General features: G+C 39.0%; 1 protein-coding gene across 1 annotated transcript in view; it reads left to right on the top strand.

The window, feature by feature from the left end:
* lpp (LIM domain containing preferred translocation partner in lipoma) overlaps positions 1-19390 on the top strand; it is a 142167-nt gene that overhangs the window by 86990 nt on the left and 35787 nt on the right. Inside the window, exon 7 of the mRNA XM_067597789.1 lies at positions 15490-15586. Within this exon, the coding sequence (XP_067453890.1) occupies positions 15490-15586 (97 nt within the window). The remainder of the gene's footprint in view (positions 1-15489; positions 15587-19390) is intronic.

Below are 19390 nucleotides of genomic sequence, written 5' to 3'. Positions count from 1 at the left end.
GTTAACCAGCCTGATAAATGGTAATTATATTGACATTTTAACAGTTTACTGATTTAATAGTTAATTGTAGGGCTGCAACTAATTATTATTTTCATTATCGATTAATCTGCAGATTATTTTCTTGCACATTAGTAAAATAAACATTAGTAAAATGTTAAAAATGGCTGTCACTATTTTTGAGGTGAGGTCACCAAATTGATTGCATGTCTGACCAACACTGTAAAACCTAAAGATACACAGTTTATCATTACATAACACAGAAAATCAGCAAACCCTCACAATCCCTTACAATTTTGAAGCTGTAAATAGGGAATGTTTGGCACACGTATGCTTGAATAATGAGTCTAATGATTAATTGATTATCACAGTAGTTGCACATTATTTTTCTGTTTATCGACTAATAAATAAATCAACCAATTGTTTCAGCTCTAGTTAATTCTTTAACTGTGTCATAGATGTACCATTCTGTCTAACACTAACACAGTATAACGATGTTAAAAAGCACTACATTTAATCTTAGCAAAAGCTGTTTAAGACTGTTATAGGCCAGGCCTCTAGCCTTCAAAAGCTCTGCAAGATGTTGAATCCAGCAACAGACCTTTTTATAGTACTGTACATGTCTGAGAAGAATTACAAAATACTGTCATCCCTTAGAACAGAGAAGCCTATGCCATAGAGACAGCTATTCTAATCTCAATTCATCCAGCCGCAGACAATCTCTGGAAAGTGCAAGGCCCATGAGTTTTCTTTAATTCAAGGATTTTATGCTGGTTCAAAATACAAACTGGGCCTCCCAGCCTCTGGGAATAGCTCATCAAGGACTGCACTTTACTAAATACAAATTAGCTTCAACATTGTAGCAAGTATCTTAAAAATAAGTCTAATTATATTTGTTCAAAACAAAAGTCTACATTTTGCTTGAAAAGCTTGCTTTGGTCCCAGTATGATGCATTATTAAAAAACAAAAGGTGGCGTTTAATAGATTTGTGAGCATCTCTTTGATTTCAGATAAAAGCAAATCACTAATTTTACAGATATAGCGTGTACACTATATATATATATTTGTCTTTCTTTCCCAAGGATATACAGTAGCAGGATAATGGGCTGTGTGCCCTCCCTCTTGCTTTATATCGGGGGAGGTTTCCCAATATGCTTTGAAACATATTGGGAAACTTAATGCTCCATATGCACATCTATTTGATGTGCTGTAAATAGCTCTGTGGTGTCAGACATCATGTTTGACCTGACCCTCCCTTAAAACTTTTGTATCCAAACCTCCGCTCTGATCTGTTTTTTGTTTATTTGTGGATAGTATAGCACTAATGCTAAAAAAGACCAGAGACACTATAAAAGCCAGATTATAATGAAAGCAAAATCTGTCAAATTTGCCTTTTATCATCATCACTCTGCTTGACCCAGTGTCGTGACTTGTTCATAACCTTTTACAAATGGTGAAAAATCTACTTAAAGAAGAGGGTTATGCCTCTTTTAATCTGTTGTGTAAATAAACCAAAACATAGTCAATAATGGAACTATTTACACATTTGTCATAATTATCAAAAATCTCTAGTCACTTGGAGTTGATGGTGATTTTATGTAATACCCGAGACTTTCTCAGTAGGGGGTCTGTGACTTTGATTGAGGACTTTATTACAGAGATCATTTCATATAATTGAGGGTATTCATAGAAGGTCAGTGTCATTAGAAGTCCAAGATGAACTCCATGGATGAAATTCTATGATCTAGACTTGTTCTGATTAGCTCGTCTGCTCTGCCCCCCCCCCCCCCCCCAAACCCAACCCATATCACCCTTGCCACCCAGCACCCAATCCCCAAACGTGTCCTTACTCACGTAAAGAGAAGGTACAAGAAGAGCTCTCCACATCAACAGGCTTCAAGGATGCTTAATTACCCAAATCCACCAGTGTTTGATCTCTATTGTAAATTAACAGATTTCATGGCTGCCGGTTAACATACCAATTTCCACGAGTCTCCTCGTCTTTCCCGAAATTGGAGGAAAGCTAAGCTGGATGATGACTTGTGTTATGGCTGAGCTTGAGTGACGTTTGACAGGGGAGGATTATTTTGAACTGCTCAATCCCTGCAGCCAGTTAAAGCCCCCTAGAAGGTCAATGATGGTTTCAACTGTCAAACATGTTTAAATATCTGACATTTCTCTGCCTTCCAGTCCTGGTCATTTTGCCTTTTGACCTACACAAGAACATTTGCATATGGTGCTATCAGATTGAGTCCAAAGCACCCTTTTATGATTGTGATCTGGCATGAACCCTCATTTATCTTCAAAAATTGTGTTTGCAAAACTAGAACTAAAATCTCACCTCACAAAGAATGCAGCAACACCTGTGAGAATTCTTTAAATCTTAAGGAATTTCCTGTTTCAGTAAACCTTACTTGAGTGATAATGTTTGACGGTGCATTCATTCATTAATTTTGTATTTAAGTGGCATTTCATGTTTTTTATGTGATCTATTTTAATTAACAAGTGCAACTGGCATGCATCATAAACAACAATTAATTCTTGCTAATTGAAAAGGTATCATGATGGAAACTGCAATATGCTTCTGAATATTTTGTGCAGATCAACCAAAATCAACAAAAGCATGTTGTTTGTGGCTGAATTAAGAACTCTTCTGACCAAAATATCCATGAGAGGAACCATGAGAGGAATGACCTAATCTTGTTTAAACGTATCAAGTGAAGGTGCTACACCTGAGCAAAGGGAGTCAAAAATTGCACTGAGATTACTGACTTCCTCTTTGACATTATTATAAAAGGCACACGGACTAGATGAGAGACGGTTAATAATGCTAGTGTTGGGGCCAGAAGGGGTAATTATAAGGATCTCCATTGTGGAGTCATTCAGCTGCAGGAAATCTTTGGACACGCAGTTCTTAATATCAGCAAGGAAAGACATAATACAGAAAGAGTCAGTAGTACAAGGCTTTATTGGGACATACAGTTGCATAGCATCCGCATAACAATGGAAGTTAATATTATGTCTGTGGAAGATATGCCCCAGAGGTCGCATGCAGATGGAGAATAAAAGGAGACCCAGGATAGACCCCTGGGGCACTCCACAAAAAAAAAAGAAAAAGATTTTGCTTTGACAGTGGCTGATATTTTTGTGTCTAGTACCTGGAATTGTTCTTATTCTGCAGTGTCTTACAATGAAAGGAGCTGTGCTTTGTTGTGCACGAGAAATACATAATTTTTGCCTGGATAGACGATCAGCTGTGAACACTTGCTGTGTTTACATCATACGTGATGTCTCTCCAGAGGTGTTTGACCCTTGCTGCCCAAAACATATGAACTTTGTGCAGGCTTTAAAAAAGCAAGCTGACTGAGTGCTGGGTTACCAGCTCTGCTATAGATTACCTGAGAGGATTCTTCGCCTGGTGCAGGGTTACCCTGTGTAACTACAAAGTCATACCCCAGGGCTTCAACAAGATGAAGACATGTTATCTGCAGCCTTGTGATCTTTTCTCTGTGTGAAGATGCACCTTGAAACAAATTGTGGTTTGTTCCACGCCAAACAAACAAAATGGTTATTCCAAACAATGCAATGATAGAGAAATAATCCCATATTTTTTATTGTTTTGTAAATTGTTATATAGAAGTTCTGAAGTAGCCTTTTTGAAAAAACATATGAGCTTCGTTCATATCAGTGATTGATATAATACACATTCACTATCTTTTTCTGACCCTTCTGTCTCATTTTCATGTCTTTCACAGCACCATCCAACCATTACATTAAAAGCTCATCCACATATTTTTCTGTTTGTCTGTGCAAACTGTACAAGTAAACAATCAACAGATTTTCCCCCGGGCTACACGAAAAGGGAATAAATGTTCCTTTGGAATTTCTTTAAAGCTGCTTTCTATTTTTACCAAACCATAAAGAGTTAACTCCACACTAGAAAAACAGCCTTAAATTCTCACCGTATACAGAACATCAACGCATTTGTTTATTTGCTATTCAAATGCCACTATGTTTAAAGGCCAAAATCATGAGTTCTATTTCTGTGTAGCAATTTCTGCCAAATTAATGTACAGTGGAGCTTTCAGAAAAATGACACCAGTAAAATGAGCTTTTGTGTGTGTGTGTCAGTGTGTGTATGCGTGTTATTGCATGCTGCATTGATTTTGGTGAAAGGTACAAGTAATGAAGCTAGAAATATGTTTAGAAGGTATTCCATGTAGTTTCTCAGACAGTGATATTGTCTTTACAGCACAATTAAAAACAGAGTGACTCATGATTGTGAAAAAGCACACCCACTCATATCTAAGTATTAATACTCCAATTATACCTGTGAGCTGCTCAGCCCTTTCAGTAGTTACTTTGTTTCTTCTCATACTGTTCAAGAAACCAGTGTTATACATAAAATCTGAAATAACAGTTGCTTTGCAATTTATGATTCATTTCCTTTTAATTTTTCACATTCAGTGTAGCTCACCAAATCATTGTGTGTATCCTTGAGGCCTGATGAACTTGCTCTTCTGTAGTTGTTCAACTTCTTGTAAAACATTTGCATTCACAATTTTGAAACCTGCGTTGTGTCCAATCATGTTAACTGACTAGCACTCTTCTTCTTCCCTGCACTTGGTGCATCACTGCCACCTCGAGATCAGAGAATAGCAATCATGCAGTCGTGGTTTTGTGCATGTGTCCATGAGAACAAACAAAATGGGACCCACGAAAAACATTGCTCCGTAGCGCTACTGGTGGTCAAAAACTTTACATGGCATCCTAAAATTCTGAGAACACTGTTGCTAGGGGACTGACAATAAAATGGACATTTCCCATTTTAGTTGGTAGAAAACCAAAGTCCTTAATACACAAATGGAAGGGTAACCTCCACTGGTTTCACACACTTTCAAAGAACATTAGCATGATTATTAGTGGTGAAGCCTTAAAAAAATTTACTTTTCAAGTAGTGAATTCCACAGAAGTGGTTCATTCAAGTTGACCCCTCTCTTAAAAACAGTAAACAGGACCCCGCATTCTACACACATAAAAAAATCATAAATATGTCTCTTACTGAAAGCTGCAACAGGGATCGGGTAGGGATGTGCATGACAATTTGTTGGTGATGTTTTGAAGCTATGATCTGAACGTTGGGTTTCTCAGATTCAGACTCCAATTTAAGTGAGCCTGGTCAGGTTAGGCTAACCCATTGTTGTTGCTCTGCTCTGCTTGCATTCACCTTCTGCTCAACATCTGCTCTGCCACTTGCTCAACCACACACTTGTTATGCACACACATAACGCACTGCCCTGTTCCTTAAAGCAGCTACACTACTCTTGTAACAGTACCTTTCACATAAATGTGAATGAAGAGAGGGAGAATGACTCAAAACAATTCCACGGTAACTAGAGTGTTATCATGCTCACACAGCGTGCAAGTGAAAATCATTAGTAGCCCATTGATATTAATGATCGTGGGAAATTTTAGCAAGCAACGGCGCTCATAATTTTACAGCAGTGGTGTGCAGCTGCAGAATGAATATAGTGAAACACTGCTGTAACAGAATCTGTAAGGTGTAAGGCATTAGAGACAGGAGCATAAAAGGCCAAAGGGCTGTTTATAAATCAGTGTGTACACTGTTACATTATACCTTTACACAGAGGATTACAGGTAATAGAGTAAGGCCTAATGCATTGCAATTACTGAAATGAAAATAAAAAACAAATCATGTAGGTAGTTATACATTGAGATAAAAAAAAATAAAATTACCATCACTAATCTTCATTTAAATAGTAGTCCATGCAGACACCCTGTCACTACAGAAAAAGCCACATGAGGCAGTTAAATCCTCTCACCCTCCCTGCTCATGTCAACTTGGAATATTAAATGTACTGACACATATCAGTTGTTTAGTGACTTAATATATACCTTGTAATCACGCAGCACACATTCTTGTGTGGTGTTTGAACTGTAGTATCATCAAAAGTCATTTACACCACTAATGCAGGTCGGACTGTGTGACAGGGATCAGTCGGATTCTTCTAGCATTGCACATGCACAAGCTACTGTATATAATTACTGCTGTGCCTACAACCATGTTGTTGGATGACATGGTGTTTGGTGGTGGTCCTCACATGATCTAGTTGCTGAATGCTTCTTAGACCAAAGGTCATTTTACAAGACCTGATCCTTGAGGTCAGTGATGGGAAAGTGGATCTGCTTATGTTTCACTTTCTTATGCCAACGCTTCCAGGCTTAAAACAGGTTCCCTGAGCTGTAACAAATCTCAAATGCAAATATAGCTGCAAGCAACAACAAAAAGGAATTAAGCCCATTAAGGGTAACAGGTGCATTAGAAGTGAATGATGGTCAAAGCTATGATCTTTTGTAATTGACCTTTGCAAATATGGAAATAATTTGTTAAAAGTGATGTTCTTCTGGTTTATTTTTTGTTACTATGTTAATGGTCAGATGGTCAGAGTGTGTATGGGTCATCAGAGAATTCAAAAGTCACTAGATTATGGGAGATATGACCTTATTTGGAGGGAATTAATAGAAAGCTTTTTGTTGTAAAGCCATTTTGAGGACTGTTAAATTAATAAAAGGATTACTAACATTTTGATTTTTAGTTATTCATTATCACTGATGACAATCTGCGGACTACAGAATCTACCATATTTGATCTTAGTTATATGAAACCAACTGCAGGAAAATTAAAGGTACACTTTGGAGTTTTTGACCACTAGTAGTGCTATATAGCAATGTTTGGATGAGCGGACCCCTGTTTTGTTTTGTTTGTATTTCATGACACATGTTCTTGCCAATTCTTTCAGGCTATTCCATTGATATTTGGTGGCAGTAATATGCAACATGTAGTAGTTAATGTTTAGGTGAGTAATAAGGAATGTAAACATAAATGTATTTGTTTACAAGAAAACTTCAAAAGGTACCTTTAAATATCATATAATAGCATTATTAACCACACCTGCTTTCCCCTGCAGACATATTTAAGGCATAAAAATACTCAATACTACTTAAAATAATTATTTATGTCCTATGTACCCCTTGATCTAATCCCTCTCCCTCCTTGAAATTAATATGCAGATATTTTAAGATGTCTCCTACTTCACTGAATAGTCCATTCTCAGCGTATGTGCACTGGAAGTTTCCGCATCACACTTGTGTAAGTTGCATGCTGGACAACAACTGGCTCCAAACTAATTGTGATGTCACAAATTATGCTTGTAGGTACATGCCTTAAACTTTAGAATGAGCACAGAGAAACTTTCCTCCTTCAGCACATGAATGTTAAAACAGTCTTCTAGTGTCAAACTCTGAACACACATAATTCTGTACAGTGAGGCTCAAACATCCAAGTGAAGTAACAATAAGCAAAACACATTTCTGAGAGGAGGGGGACTTTAAATTCCATGCATTTTACAATTTAGAATAGCATACTGGCTTGAATCATATGTGCTGAGTTACTGTAGGCCTTTCTCACAGGGATCTCACAAACACAGGTGCAGTGAATAACATTAATTAGGCTCTGCCAGTATGAAGACCACTGCATATGCTTGCTGGTATGGCTTACTGACACAACTAAATAAAACACAACAATTTAGTGTTATTAATAACACCTGTGCTTTCCCTGCTATGACAAGTCAGAATGTCTGCTGTGTATAAAACATTTAGGTCTTTCTAATTTTCTAATGTTATTCCTTCATATTTATGTGTTTAGTTGATAGAAGAATAATAAGTCCTCTACATATACACCAAGTTTGTTCTTTATTCTTTATTTTTGTCTGAGTACTTTTTGGAGAGTGACCATCATAGTGCTAGTGTGTAGTTCCTCCACCTCTCTGGAGTGGCAGATGAGGCAGATATAAAGAGATATCAATAAAACATTTAAATCCCTCATGAACCCTAACTAATGCATTGGTCCATTTTCAGTTGTGTGGTGTCATTTACAGACTTTGCACTTCACTTCACAATATTTAACCACACAGCTGGGCTGTTGGCAAACACATGCTAAAAATCCCGGGTTCCCACAGGTATTTTCCAGGGAAACAGCAAAAGAATTAGATAAGAATACCAAGGAAATACAAAAGATCAACATTTCCAGTATTCAACACTATTCTATCATTTTCTATTTAATATGAAATTGAGCAAAAAAAAAAACCAAAACTAAAGTGTTTCAACCTGTAGAGCTAAACTCCAAATTAACTATAGTACCTTACAAAGTGAAGTGATTTAAAATGAAATGAAGACTAGGTCAGCACTTTGATTAAGTATATGTTCATTTTTGTACATTAACTTGTTCGTCTCACTGAGAAATAAAGGGTTGATTGGCCAGTTCATTCGGTCAGTGGTAACCCTCAGTAGATCAGAAGTGTTTGTCACATAACTGCTCATAAATAATAGGCCCTGCCACCCTCCTCTCCTCTGGTCCCTCGGAGATGAACAGCATGCCTGGTAAATAACTGCCTGAATCGATACCTGTCATTGCAGTTCAGTGAGTCCCAGTAATCTAAAATGTCTGAGCAGTTTGTTTATTTTCTTGTTTTCAACCTCTCCTTACTGGCCTGAAATGAAGACATGCAGATGTATGCTGCAGTACTGAGATTATTCTGCTGCTTTAGTCTGGTTAGTTCATGGTACTGTGGCATACTGGGTGACAGTTGGATGGTTCGTCTAGTGAATGCTCCACATTCACGACAACAAATTCATTTAGATAGTACCTGTATTTTAGTAATATAGTTAACATATTTGAATCAATTGATTTTAAAATACCTCTTTGTTTGGTAGTGTAAAAAGCACAAGAGTTATGTGAGGAATTAATTAAAGAAGCTTACTTTGGTTAATGAAAAAAAAACACTGAGTGACATCATTTGTTTGTGCTAATGTATTGATCCAAGCATTTTGCCCACTAAGTACAATTAACATGGAGGTGTAGGATTGTCTTGGTTCAGTCAGAAACCAGGCAGCCATCTGCAGAAACAGTGGCCCCTGCTGGCTCTTTGTCGACATTGTCTCCTGTCAGTTTCAACACCTCTCTGCACAAATTCAAGTTTTCTCAGTTTTTGGAGTGAGTGAAACTGGATTCCTCTCAGCCCTCTTAACATCCTACACTGTCCACAAAAGAACTCTTATCCGCCCTTGGCTCTGAGTCCATGAAACGTGTGCACTTTCTAAACATTTTTTCTCATCAAGGAAGCATCCCTCACTGGGTGAGTCTTTGTGAGTAGTTAGGTCCAGCATTTTAGTGGTAGTTTGGTCAAGAGGTATCCTTCAGGGTATCATTCACATAAACCATGTAGTTGTTTAGATGGGAAGGAGAATGATATATCATGGTTTGCTTTGCAGGCAAAATTACACAGGAGATTAACAATCTTGTGTATTACAAAAGGGAAGTGCAGGTTGCCAATACATTGATTTGAAGACATAACCTGTATGTATCTCCATTATGTCCACCACACGTGTTTAAATATAGATCAGAGTTACCACATGAGGAAACAGCAGGGAAACTCTTTGAGCTTTCGCCCAAACCAGGGAAACCTGCATCCTGTGTAATATGGTGTTTGCTACAGTCATAGGACTGTAATGGTATACAAAGAGATGCCAAATAAGTTTTATCTCCATCCCAACAATTTGTGCAGTCATTTGTTGTTGTTGTTGTTGTTTTCTGATTGCTTGTGGCACCCCTCTCTACACTCAGATTTTCAAATATCTGTTTGCAGGGGGATGTGTCAGTTCCGAACAGATGACCTAGTTTTTACACACACACAATCTTACAAACATTGAAAGGCCCCTCTACATACATTACATGTCTGCGAACACTCTGAAATCCATCCCTTTATATGAATTCAGTTTACACCAAAGATTTGAATGGCTGTGGAAAATGTCAATTACGGAATTGGTTAATTTTTAATTATTGTCGGCTGCTCTGTACACAGCTGCTCTACAGTTGACTGTTATTTTTTTCTCAGCATTTAATTGGAGCTGAAACAGCATGACCTATTTTGTTTGGAGAGAATGTATACTTTATCTGCACCTCCTCAGAAGGTGGCCTTGAGCTTAATTTGCAGCGCTGTGATGGTTCTTCTCAAAGTGCAATGCATTACAGATTACTCATAACCTGTTTAACATCGCAAGCAGCAAATTCATCAAATGGATTACATAAAGCCACCAACATGTGATTCCTTTTAGGTATTAAACAAATTCCTCAATTAAACATGCAGCTGGCAGGAAAAAATGACAAAGCAACTTTCCCACAAATATTATTTTTGTCCAGACAAATCACTTTTGTTTAGAGTGGAATACCTGCTGCATACTTGTGCTGCTGAGAGTGGCATCTTGACATCACCTGTATAATCAAAACAGCTTTCTTTGAATTATCATGGACGAAACTCTAAAGTCTGTCTGGTCTGTCGTATGAATGAATCCCAGTAATAATGTGCTCTCAAAGGTTTCTATTGAAGAGCACCGCCGTGTCACTGTGACATAAACAATCTTTGGCTTTCAAAGCCACTTGAGAAAATGAATCTCTGCAGTATGGAATCAAATAAAGCCATCCACTATAAATTGATGGCTCTTAATACACACATTTTAAAAAAGCATCTTAAAGTGTTTAACCCATATGTTTGATTCTAGACACACGACATAGTCCCCCCCCCCCCTCCTCAAAACACCCACCAACACACACACACACACACGCAAGCACACACTAACTCACTGAAAGGATAGTGTGACTGATCCAGCAATCCTTTCATTGTTTTGGGGAAACAGAGTCGCCTAAGCTGCTGTAATCACTCATTTAGTGTTGCAACAACAAATGTTTTTTTTTTAGATATTCCAATCCAATAAAAAATTTCAATCCCTCATGAACCCTAACAAATGCAATGGTCCATTTGCTGTTGTTGTTGTTGTCATTATTACTGTTATTTTAATAAGCCATTTCCCTTTCAAAGGCTCTGTGTCCATTTCAGATAATACCATTGTGAGTTAGGGAGACAAAAAGCCAGGATGTCAGATTGTGAGCTGACTAAAGCTGCTCTTTTAAAAGCCTGTGGTAAAGCTGCAGCTCCATTGACACTAAAGAGCATTTGTATTGTAAAGTCCATCATCATTTAATCTGTGGATAAATATGTCTGTGAGTGATTATGTCTTTCTCCGGTTTGTGCTGATCATGCGGGAAGTGTTAAGCTTTTGCAAAAGAGAAGACAATTGCTTTTGGTTTAAGGTGCGATATTGCATTTAGTGGAAGTAAAACAAGAAGCAATACACTGCTGATAGATGGCTGCAGGTTTAGAGACACAGATTAGTGTTGTTGTAGCAGTTGTCTTTCATTGGGCTCTACAGCGCTTGTACTTTTCCCCTTCTGGTTATCACTTTCAGCTCAGTGGTTTGTACTGTTTGAGCTGTGCGGTTGCTCTCAATCTCATTGTCTTTGCACATTGCTTTTGAACTGTGGAGAAAAAAAAAAAAGTACTGGCCTAAATATGAGAATACAGCTCATGATTCCTCAAAAGTTGATTTAAAGTCGAACTGAAACTCTTCTCACTTTTGTGTCAGGAAATATAAATTATAATGATGCTGTGGCTATTGTGCATATTTGTCTGTATTTTAAAAGAGGATAAAGCACATTTTGGCCGTATTTTGTTGAAACAGCGTCTAAGCTTTAATCCACTGGGTGGGCTTTTCCAATGACAGTGATGACATATGAGAGCAGTTGTCTCAAACATCAATAAACCACTACCAACTTCCACAGTGTGCAATCGCCTTCATATCCCAGTACATCCTACGAACGTTGAAAAGTCACCTGCTTTCCCCACATAATGTTGTTATGTACAATTTTAGCGATTTAATCTATCTTTCCCTTTTATAAGATTCAACATTTGGGAGGACCCATGATGCTGTTAAATCTGTGTTCCGTTTGGAAACAGGAAGATGGAAAGTGCAGCTAACTAGTTTACCTAACTATCTAATAGTCCACTTTGCATTAGCGCTCGTTCCAACTAGATATTACTTTCCATCCATGTTATTTGAACACCTACGTTGTGTTCGTCCCACATTATGCAAAAGCGGGGTTCTAGCAAGTGTTAGCTGTCTCTGTTTCATGGTTCTAGATGTTTTGACAGTCTAAACTCACATCAAGGGATAGTCCTGTAGCCTCAGCGTCCATATGTTACCGCATGATTTAAATTACGACACTGAGTAACGTAGGGAGTGCGGAATTCACAGACGGGATTAAGAAATGCTAACAACATCGGCCCCCAGCTGGTTAACTGTCTGTGTGGCTGTTGGTATTGAAGTGATATAATAAACTATTTTTATCGCCCGCTCACAGTGAGGCAAAATAATTAAATTCAAATCAACACTGTCAGTCAGAACCAAATGTAGGGGCCACTATGACTCCTGAAAAATGACATTTAAATTTCTACTTTTTAGTATATTTAGTTGACTAAATAGATAGACAAACACCAAGGATATAGATACTCACTTCCTAGTTAAATTAATGTTTTATTTAATGAACTATTTGCATGTTTCTCAAGTTAATGTATGACTTAAGTAATTTTACATCATTATTGTGTCAAGCAGAGTTGACCCATGTGTTGCAATGGCATCATTTTATCCCACAGATCAGTAAGTTCCCCTCGTTGTGCACAGTAGTAGGTGATGATATGTAAATGGTTCGTGCTTCCTGTTCACTAGCGCTCCTTTGTTCCACCTCCACTAACAAAGGTGTAGATCTGATGCCCTGAGAACAGCTGTCTTTCCCGTTCACTCTCTATCACTGCAGTGGAAGCAGGAAAGACAGAGCCTGAGGTTAGGTTCTTAGCAGGACACAGTGCTGTCAGGGTATCAGGTGAGAGCACGTGCCGAACCCCCTACGCCCACCCCACCCCCCTCCACTCCTCACTTAATCAGTTCTGACACAATGCCAATTCCACGGTGGGTGGCGAGCGTAGCTTTACTCATAGATGTGGCAGTCGGGCAGTGATCGGCTCCCAGACTCTGCTTCGTCTGCTCACCTTTCACTGTCACGCTGTATCAGGTAGCACGCAACAATGGTCACTTACAGATGTTATTGTTGTTTTTGATTTTAAGCGGGCTGGCATTTAACAACGCTCAGAAAATGGCTTGGCATGCGGATGGCTATTTGATGGTCCATCAGGATGTCTTTCAGGGTTATTACAACTGATAGGCTTTTTGCCATTAAAAAGCAGATGGCAGATGACCTGAAACTATAAGCCTCGACATACTGGGAAAACAGTGGAAAATAGGTACAGCTGTTAACCCAGTCACCACTGAATTTAAGCACTAACTTCAATGAAACTGCGGCTGAGTGTCCTGAGGGCGTAGGCAAACAATTTACTGAATTGAGCCAGACATAACTGAAAAATCATGTCTGCAGCACGTATAGCTGCTGTATGGTTTCTATTGTTGCCTCTGACAAGCTGAACAGGAACTGCAAAGCAATCATAAAGCATGCAGGGAAGCAATTTCTTTCTCTTATTCAAGTGAAAAATTATTCCGTGCTGTCACAAAAGACTCCCTAACAAGGTGCTTTAAACTCTCTGGCAGTGCATTGCTGCGGGGTGTCAAAGAGTGGATAAGGTATAAATGAAGCTTAAACTCAAAAGTCTGTTTCTGGTAATAGCAGCATTTCGTTCCCTCTCCAATGTGCTTTTGATGTGGAGCTAAGATTAACAGTGTTAAATCGTCCTCTTCACTGTCTCAAACTAACAACACCGGCATAATGAGCAGAGTGTTGACAACGAGAGCATTTCTTTGAGGATATTGTACAGACTTATTATCTATTCTTTTGTGCAGGTTGTTGTATTAGAATTCAACCGCCTCCACGTACTGTATACTTCCATTGACCATTGTGTATTATTTTAAAAAGTCGTTTAATTTGAGGTGACAATAGAGGAGTATCCAACCTCTGAGGAATGTTCCTTTCATCTCTTTCTAATCCTGTGATCATGCTGTTATGGTTGAGTGGCTGTGGAGGCGCAAGGTGCCAAGGAATCCAAGAGCACAGGCCCAGCCGCTCTCTAGAGACTGCTCCGGCATGGCAGAAAGATTTGTATGTCGAATGTGTCGATCCCTCAGAGTTAATGAGGCCTACTGTTTGGGCTTCCATTATCAGCCCGCTGCATCCTGAGCCGGGTCGCGCCGAGCTAAAGTCATGCATCATAAAGTTCTAGACGCCCGTTGATACATTGTGGACAGTAAGCAGAGCTCAGCATTTCTCACCGTCCTGAGAAATAAACTCACTAGACCAGTGTATGTTCTCCTCAACTGTACCTTTACAATACCACCTTTGATGTATTGTTAAAATTACACTTCATATATATTCTTCAAACCCTGACTGACACATACAATGAGTCAAATTAATGAAAAATTAAGGGCATACAAATTTAGCCATCAATAATACCAGAAGAGTTGTTTGACACAATCTGTAATTACTCTTTCATTCTGAATACCAAAACATTTCTTCACTCAATCCGCTATTGACAAATCTGATTCCTTTATGTGACACAGTAAACCACGGGTAAATTAGTACAAAACCAGCTCCCAAATGTCGCAATTTGGAGACACCTCAAAGGTCAGCTCAGATCTCTGCTCGTGTTACAATATTGAAAATCAAATCTACTGTAAAGATCCCGCCAGCCCCCAGATCTAGGGAAGGTCAGCCTAGTGTCACCGATTCTGAAAAAGCTTGGCCATGCAGTACGAAAAGAGTCAAGTTCAGGCCTCCAGGGTGTCTGCAAAGGACACACACACCTGTGATGGGAATGCTCCCTGAGCCGGGCGGGGGGGGTGGAGGGAGCTATATTCTCCGGTTCTGTGGATGATTGGCAGAAAATGTCAGGCATAACACGTCAGCTCCATACAGACACACAGCAGGCAGATGTCAGAGACTGCATGATAAGAGGGAGGGCAGGCTCACAAGGAAAGGAAGGAAGTGGCATCTTCAGAGAGTTATGTCATCCTTCTAAAATCTCTCACAGATTAGGCCTCGACACAGCTAGAAGAACCTCTCTTCTAATGTTTGCCTCCTCTTTTCCTTCTGTTATCATTATTTTCCAAATACAAGGATTAGTCAGGGTCACAGTTTTTTCCACATATTTGTATTGCACAGAAGGATATGCACAGCCTTCTGGGTTGCACACCACTGGGGCCTGAGCCAGGGTCAGATATCTCAGAGGGGAAAGGCAGACTGAACACCACGCACTGCATGTTAATTACAGTCAGTGTGTTTTGTTTGACCTTAAGACAGTGCTTCCTCCTGATTTATTTAAGTCAGGTTTTTGTGAATCTTTAAGTCGAAGCTGGACATATGTTGGTAAGCAATATGTTCTTTAGTTTGCTGTTTTAATTTAATCACACGTGATGTTCATAAGTGAGTAGAAATGAATGCAAAGAAATGCTGTACTGCTTTTGATTGCTTCGGTCGGCTTTGTGAATCACAACCTTGGTCTTTTTCTTATTTTCAGGGCAGTGCTCCCATGGCCCACCCTGAAGACGAGCTGGAGCGCCTGACCAAAAAGATGTTGTTTGACATGGACAACCCTCCATCTGAGGAATATTTTGGTAAGATAGCTCATCTCGCTCTCACTTGATTAGCAATTAACCTTTTTACATTCTACCAAAAGCACTGATGTATATAATACATACAAAAATGAATGATGGCTGAATTCCATTCAGCTGCTTCGGGTTCAGGGTCATGAGACTGTGTCATTGACATGTTTACTTGGACACTTGAATAGAACTGAGCCATTCATGTTATTAGCAACACCTGTGGTTTTCCTACAATAACTGCTGCATGAAATAGTTAAACCTTTAACTACGACAAGGACATCTTACTGTATGTTTATTTGAATAATATCAACAGAAAAGCTGAAGCACGTAATGGTACATAAGTTACCCTTATCCTATTTGCTGATGTTATAATTTCAAGATAATGTATGAAGGTAATGAGCAAGGCAGCTAATTTTACACACGGCGCATTAGCGTTAGCTAGTATTAGCATGCTAGCATGGATTCTGTTCGCTGCTAGGTACGAGGGGCTTGGTATATGAAGGCTACAAAATGTGGGTAGTATCTAATTACATTACCCTTCTTAAATTTGACTTTTCCTTCATACTCAAGTACATTTTTGGAATAAAAAAAGAACACTACATTTCTTTTGGCTATGCTCTTATTGCTACTAAGAACAGTTTCTTACTAGTACTAAAACACATACAGTCATCAAGAATTTTCTCTAGCTAGTGAGTAAAAATGTTAATTACAGTGAAATAAAGGTTTTAATTCCCCTGTAAGCCTATAAGTATATGCTGTATCTTTACAACATTATAGCACTACTATTCACCACCACTTGTTTAGCTAACTAGTCACAGATTTTCAGCATCAAAATCATGCTAGATATCGCACTAAATTAATAGAGATAGCGTCATTTTTTTCGTATCAGCAGAGCATATTGTGGAGATATCAATATCTTCTCTTCCTACTTAAGTCAAAAAATCAGTAAAGCAAACACAAATGACTGAAAGATGATTAATCCCACATACAGGACAAAAACAAAATATATACATTATATACTGGACCCATTACAGTATAGACTTGTTTTTTTGAAAGTGAATACATGCATGATGCACTGATGTCACATACACCGCTAGCATCAGCTGACTCACGTTCATGAAGTCTTTATAATCTGACAAGCTCTCACCAGCTCGTAATGCCCTGCTGCTACTGTTACTGTCTGTCTTAATTGATTTCTCCTGCATGTGCATGTTGTGTATCACATATCATAGTTGTATGTGTTTGCTCTATATTTCACTGGGGGGTGTTAAATGTGCTCCCTGGATTGTTTGATGATGCTTGGCTTCATTGAGGAGCAGCGCGTAGTCCACCAAAACAAAATATAACAATTTATGCTATAAATGGCCCTATATCCACTGATGTAAGTGCCTCTGACACATCAACAGTCACTTAACAATATAACATTCATAGGTGAGAGTAGGAAAGTGGCTAAAATTAGCCCATGACTCACTGTTTGATTCATATGTAACACTAATAGGTTTGCAGACACACGCACAAGTATCTTTTCTGATTCATTGCAAAAGCAATTCTGTCAACATTACCTCAGGCAGGCTGATCTCATTAGGAGCACTCCTTTTGTCACTTTTCAGTGTGACATTTCGTGATGCTAAAAGAAAAAGCAAACATGGGTCTCATTTACTGTTGAGATTTCTGTCCAAAATAAAAGTAAACTTCTGGCAGGGTTTATGGTGATAATCGCTGGATAAAAATCAATGTGGGATAGTGGGTTAATAGAATAAAACTGGCATATGGTTTCCTAGATTAGCCCACCCAGTGACCCACAAAGTTAGTTTTGTATCACAAGAACAATGTTTTTGGAAAATGGCTTGAGGCTGTCGAGTACAGTGCAGGTGTGCATGATACCTGCAAGGCTAACAGAGTATTCTTGGTCCTTGTTATCCATTGATTTTTATAGTGTAGACACAGCAGCATGTCTACCAGTCTGGGAAGCAGTCTTCAAGGTAGAGTCTTGAAACTATATCAGTGTGATCAAAGGATAAGGCATGGCTCGTGCTCAGGGTATAATGAAAATGAGATGTAAAGGCTATGGACAGATGAAACATCCTGATTTTGAAAAAACTCTGTATCTTGTGTGATTGTCCAACATTTTTTTTTTTTAACAATATTTCTCCCATTTTCCTCTGAAACATTGGATATTTAATTTTATTCTCATTTGGAAAAAATAAAAATATAACTGCCAGGATTAAACAAAATACCAATTTTAATACTATTTCACAAAATAGGACTCAAAAGACAAGGATTCTGTGCATTTATATTTCATTTCTATCTTTCCGCCCTCTATACCCTTTGCTGCCAGCAAGTGCCATCCCTGTGCTGCTCTCTCTTCTCTAGCCTTTAATCCCCTTTGCCCTGGAATTAGTTCCCATGCCCATTAGATACCTCACTCAATACATTCAATGGGACTCTCGAACAGGCTTTATATCAGCACATAATCACACAGCACACCATGATAGCATGTGTAGGTGTATTATAGCTACAGGGACATGTATTTAACTGGTATTAAGGGATATTCAGCTTCACGTTGGTACGCACTGATGTAAAGACCTTAATTGGTTCACATTAGACGTAGGTCAAATGGATCTACTGGCTTAAGCAAAGTGTAGTCATTTTACAGAGGAGTGGCCCTCAAAGCCTTGTTGGCCTAATTTTTGGGTGAATGTGTATGCGATGCAGACCTGGCATGAACTCTGTGTACTGCTATACCATGCATGCAGTTGTGTTCTACTTTCCAACTATAAGGCTGACTGGCTGAAGGCTGGTAAAACAGGGACATGTCATGTGAGTTTAGAAATGGGTCAAGTGGGTCATATGTGAGCTGAGGTAGCCAGAACAAGTTAGAGAAAGCGCATGCGTCCTCAGCTGACAGCGGCTGGCTGGCTGTTACGGGAGTGACTGAGAGAAAGAAAAAGGATGAGGGCAGGAGTCTATGGCTGAGGTGACTGCAGGGACTCATTAGGAGAGAGTTCAAGCGCAGGCACATGCTTCTCTGCAAATCCACCGAGCCCCTTTTTCTCCCCTGCTGAATAATGTACATATAGTCACCACAGTAATGTTAAAATTTACTTTAGTTCGACATGTTCCTCACTGTATATCCCGGGCTGTGGGAGAAGCAGTCCCAGAGCGTGAGACTTTTGTAATTACAAAGAATCTGATGGCACACGAGCCTCTTCTTTTTTGGCGCGATACAGGGGGAAGAGGGCTAGCAGTTGTTGAAACCCTAAGGCTAGTAATTAACAAGATTAATCAAAGTAGGACTGCGATCTCTAGCGCGCTACTGGACTGAATCATTGTCTTCCTATAGCAAAGTTTTATTGGTGTCACTAATGTCTTTGATGAGCTTCTAATCTGAAACAGCTATAGTGAGTTTTCATTGGTCCAGAGGGGGTTAATTGAATTGAATTAACGTTACACTCTGGCTCTGTGATGTCAGAGGAAACTTTCTATAAGACTCAATGGAGCTCCGTCCGTAGCTTCTAAATTGCACAACCTTATTATGCTCTTTTACAACAACCGCAGTCCACCAATTACACTGGCCAAGTCTTTGAGGACTTTTCTGTGGCAAAATAGGCATATAAAAAAGCACCCGCTCTCAAATGCAAACGCTCCTCAAACTGTAAAAACCTGAAAGTGATGCACTATAAAAGAACGGCTTTTCTTGTGAGAAACCCAGTTTGCAAGCCAGAAATTCTCCCTATGATTGAAGCTTCTTTGAAAAGCAACTGATTAGTCCTGATTTAGAGTTCCAGATTAGATTTGAGTAATCTGAAAGAGCCT

The sequence above is a fragment of the Thunnus thynnus genome, chromosome 8 (assembly GCF_963924715.1).
Source record: "Thunnus thynnus chromosome 8, fThuThy2.1, whole genome shotgun sequence".
NCBI classification, from domain to species: Eukaryota; Metazoa; Chordata; class Actinopteri; order Scombriformes; family Scombridae; genus Thunnus; species Thunnus thynnus.
This window is presented reverse-complemented; position numbering and strand designations above follow the sequence as displayed.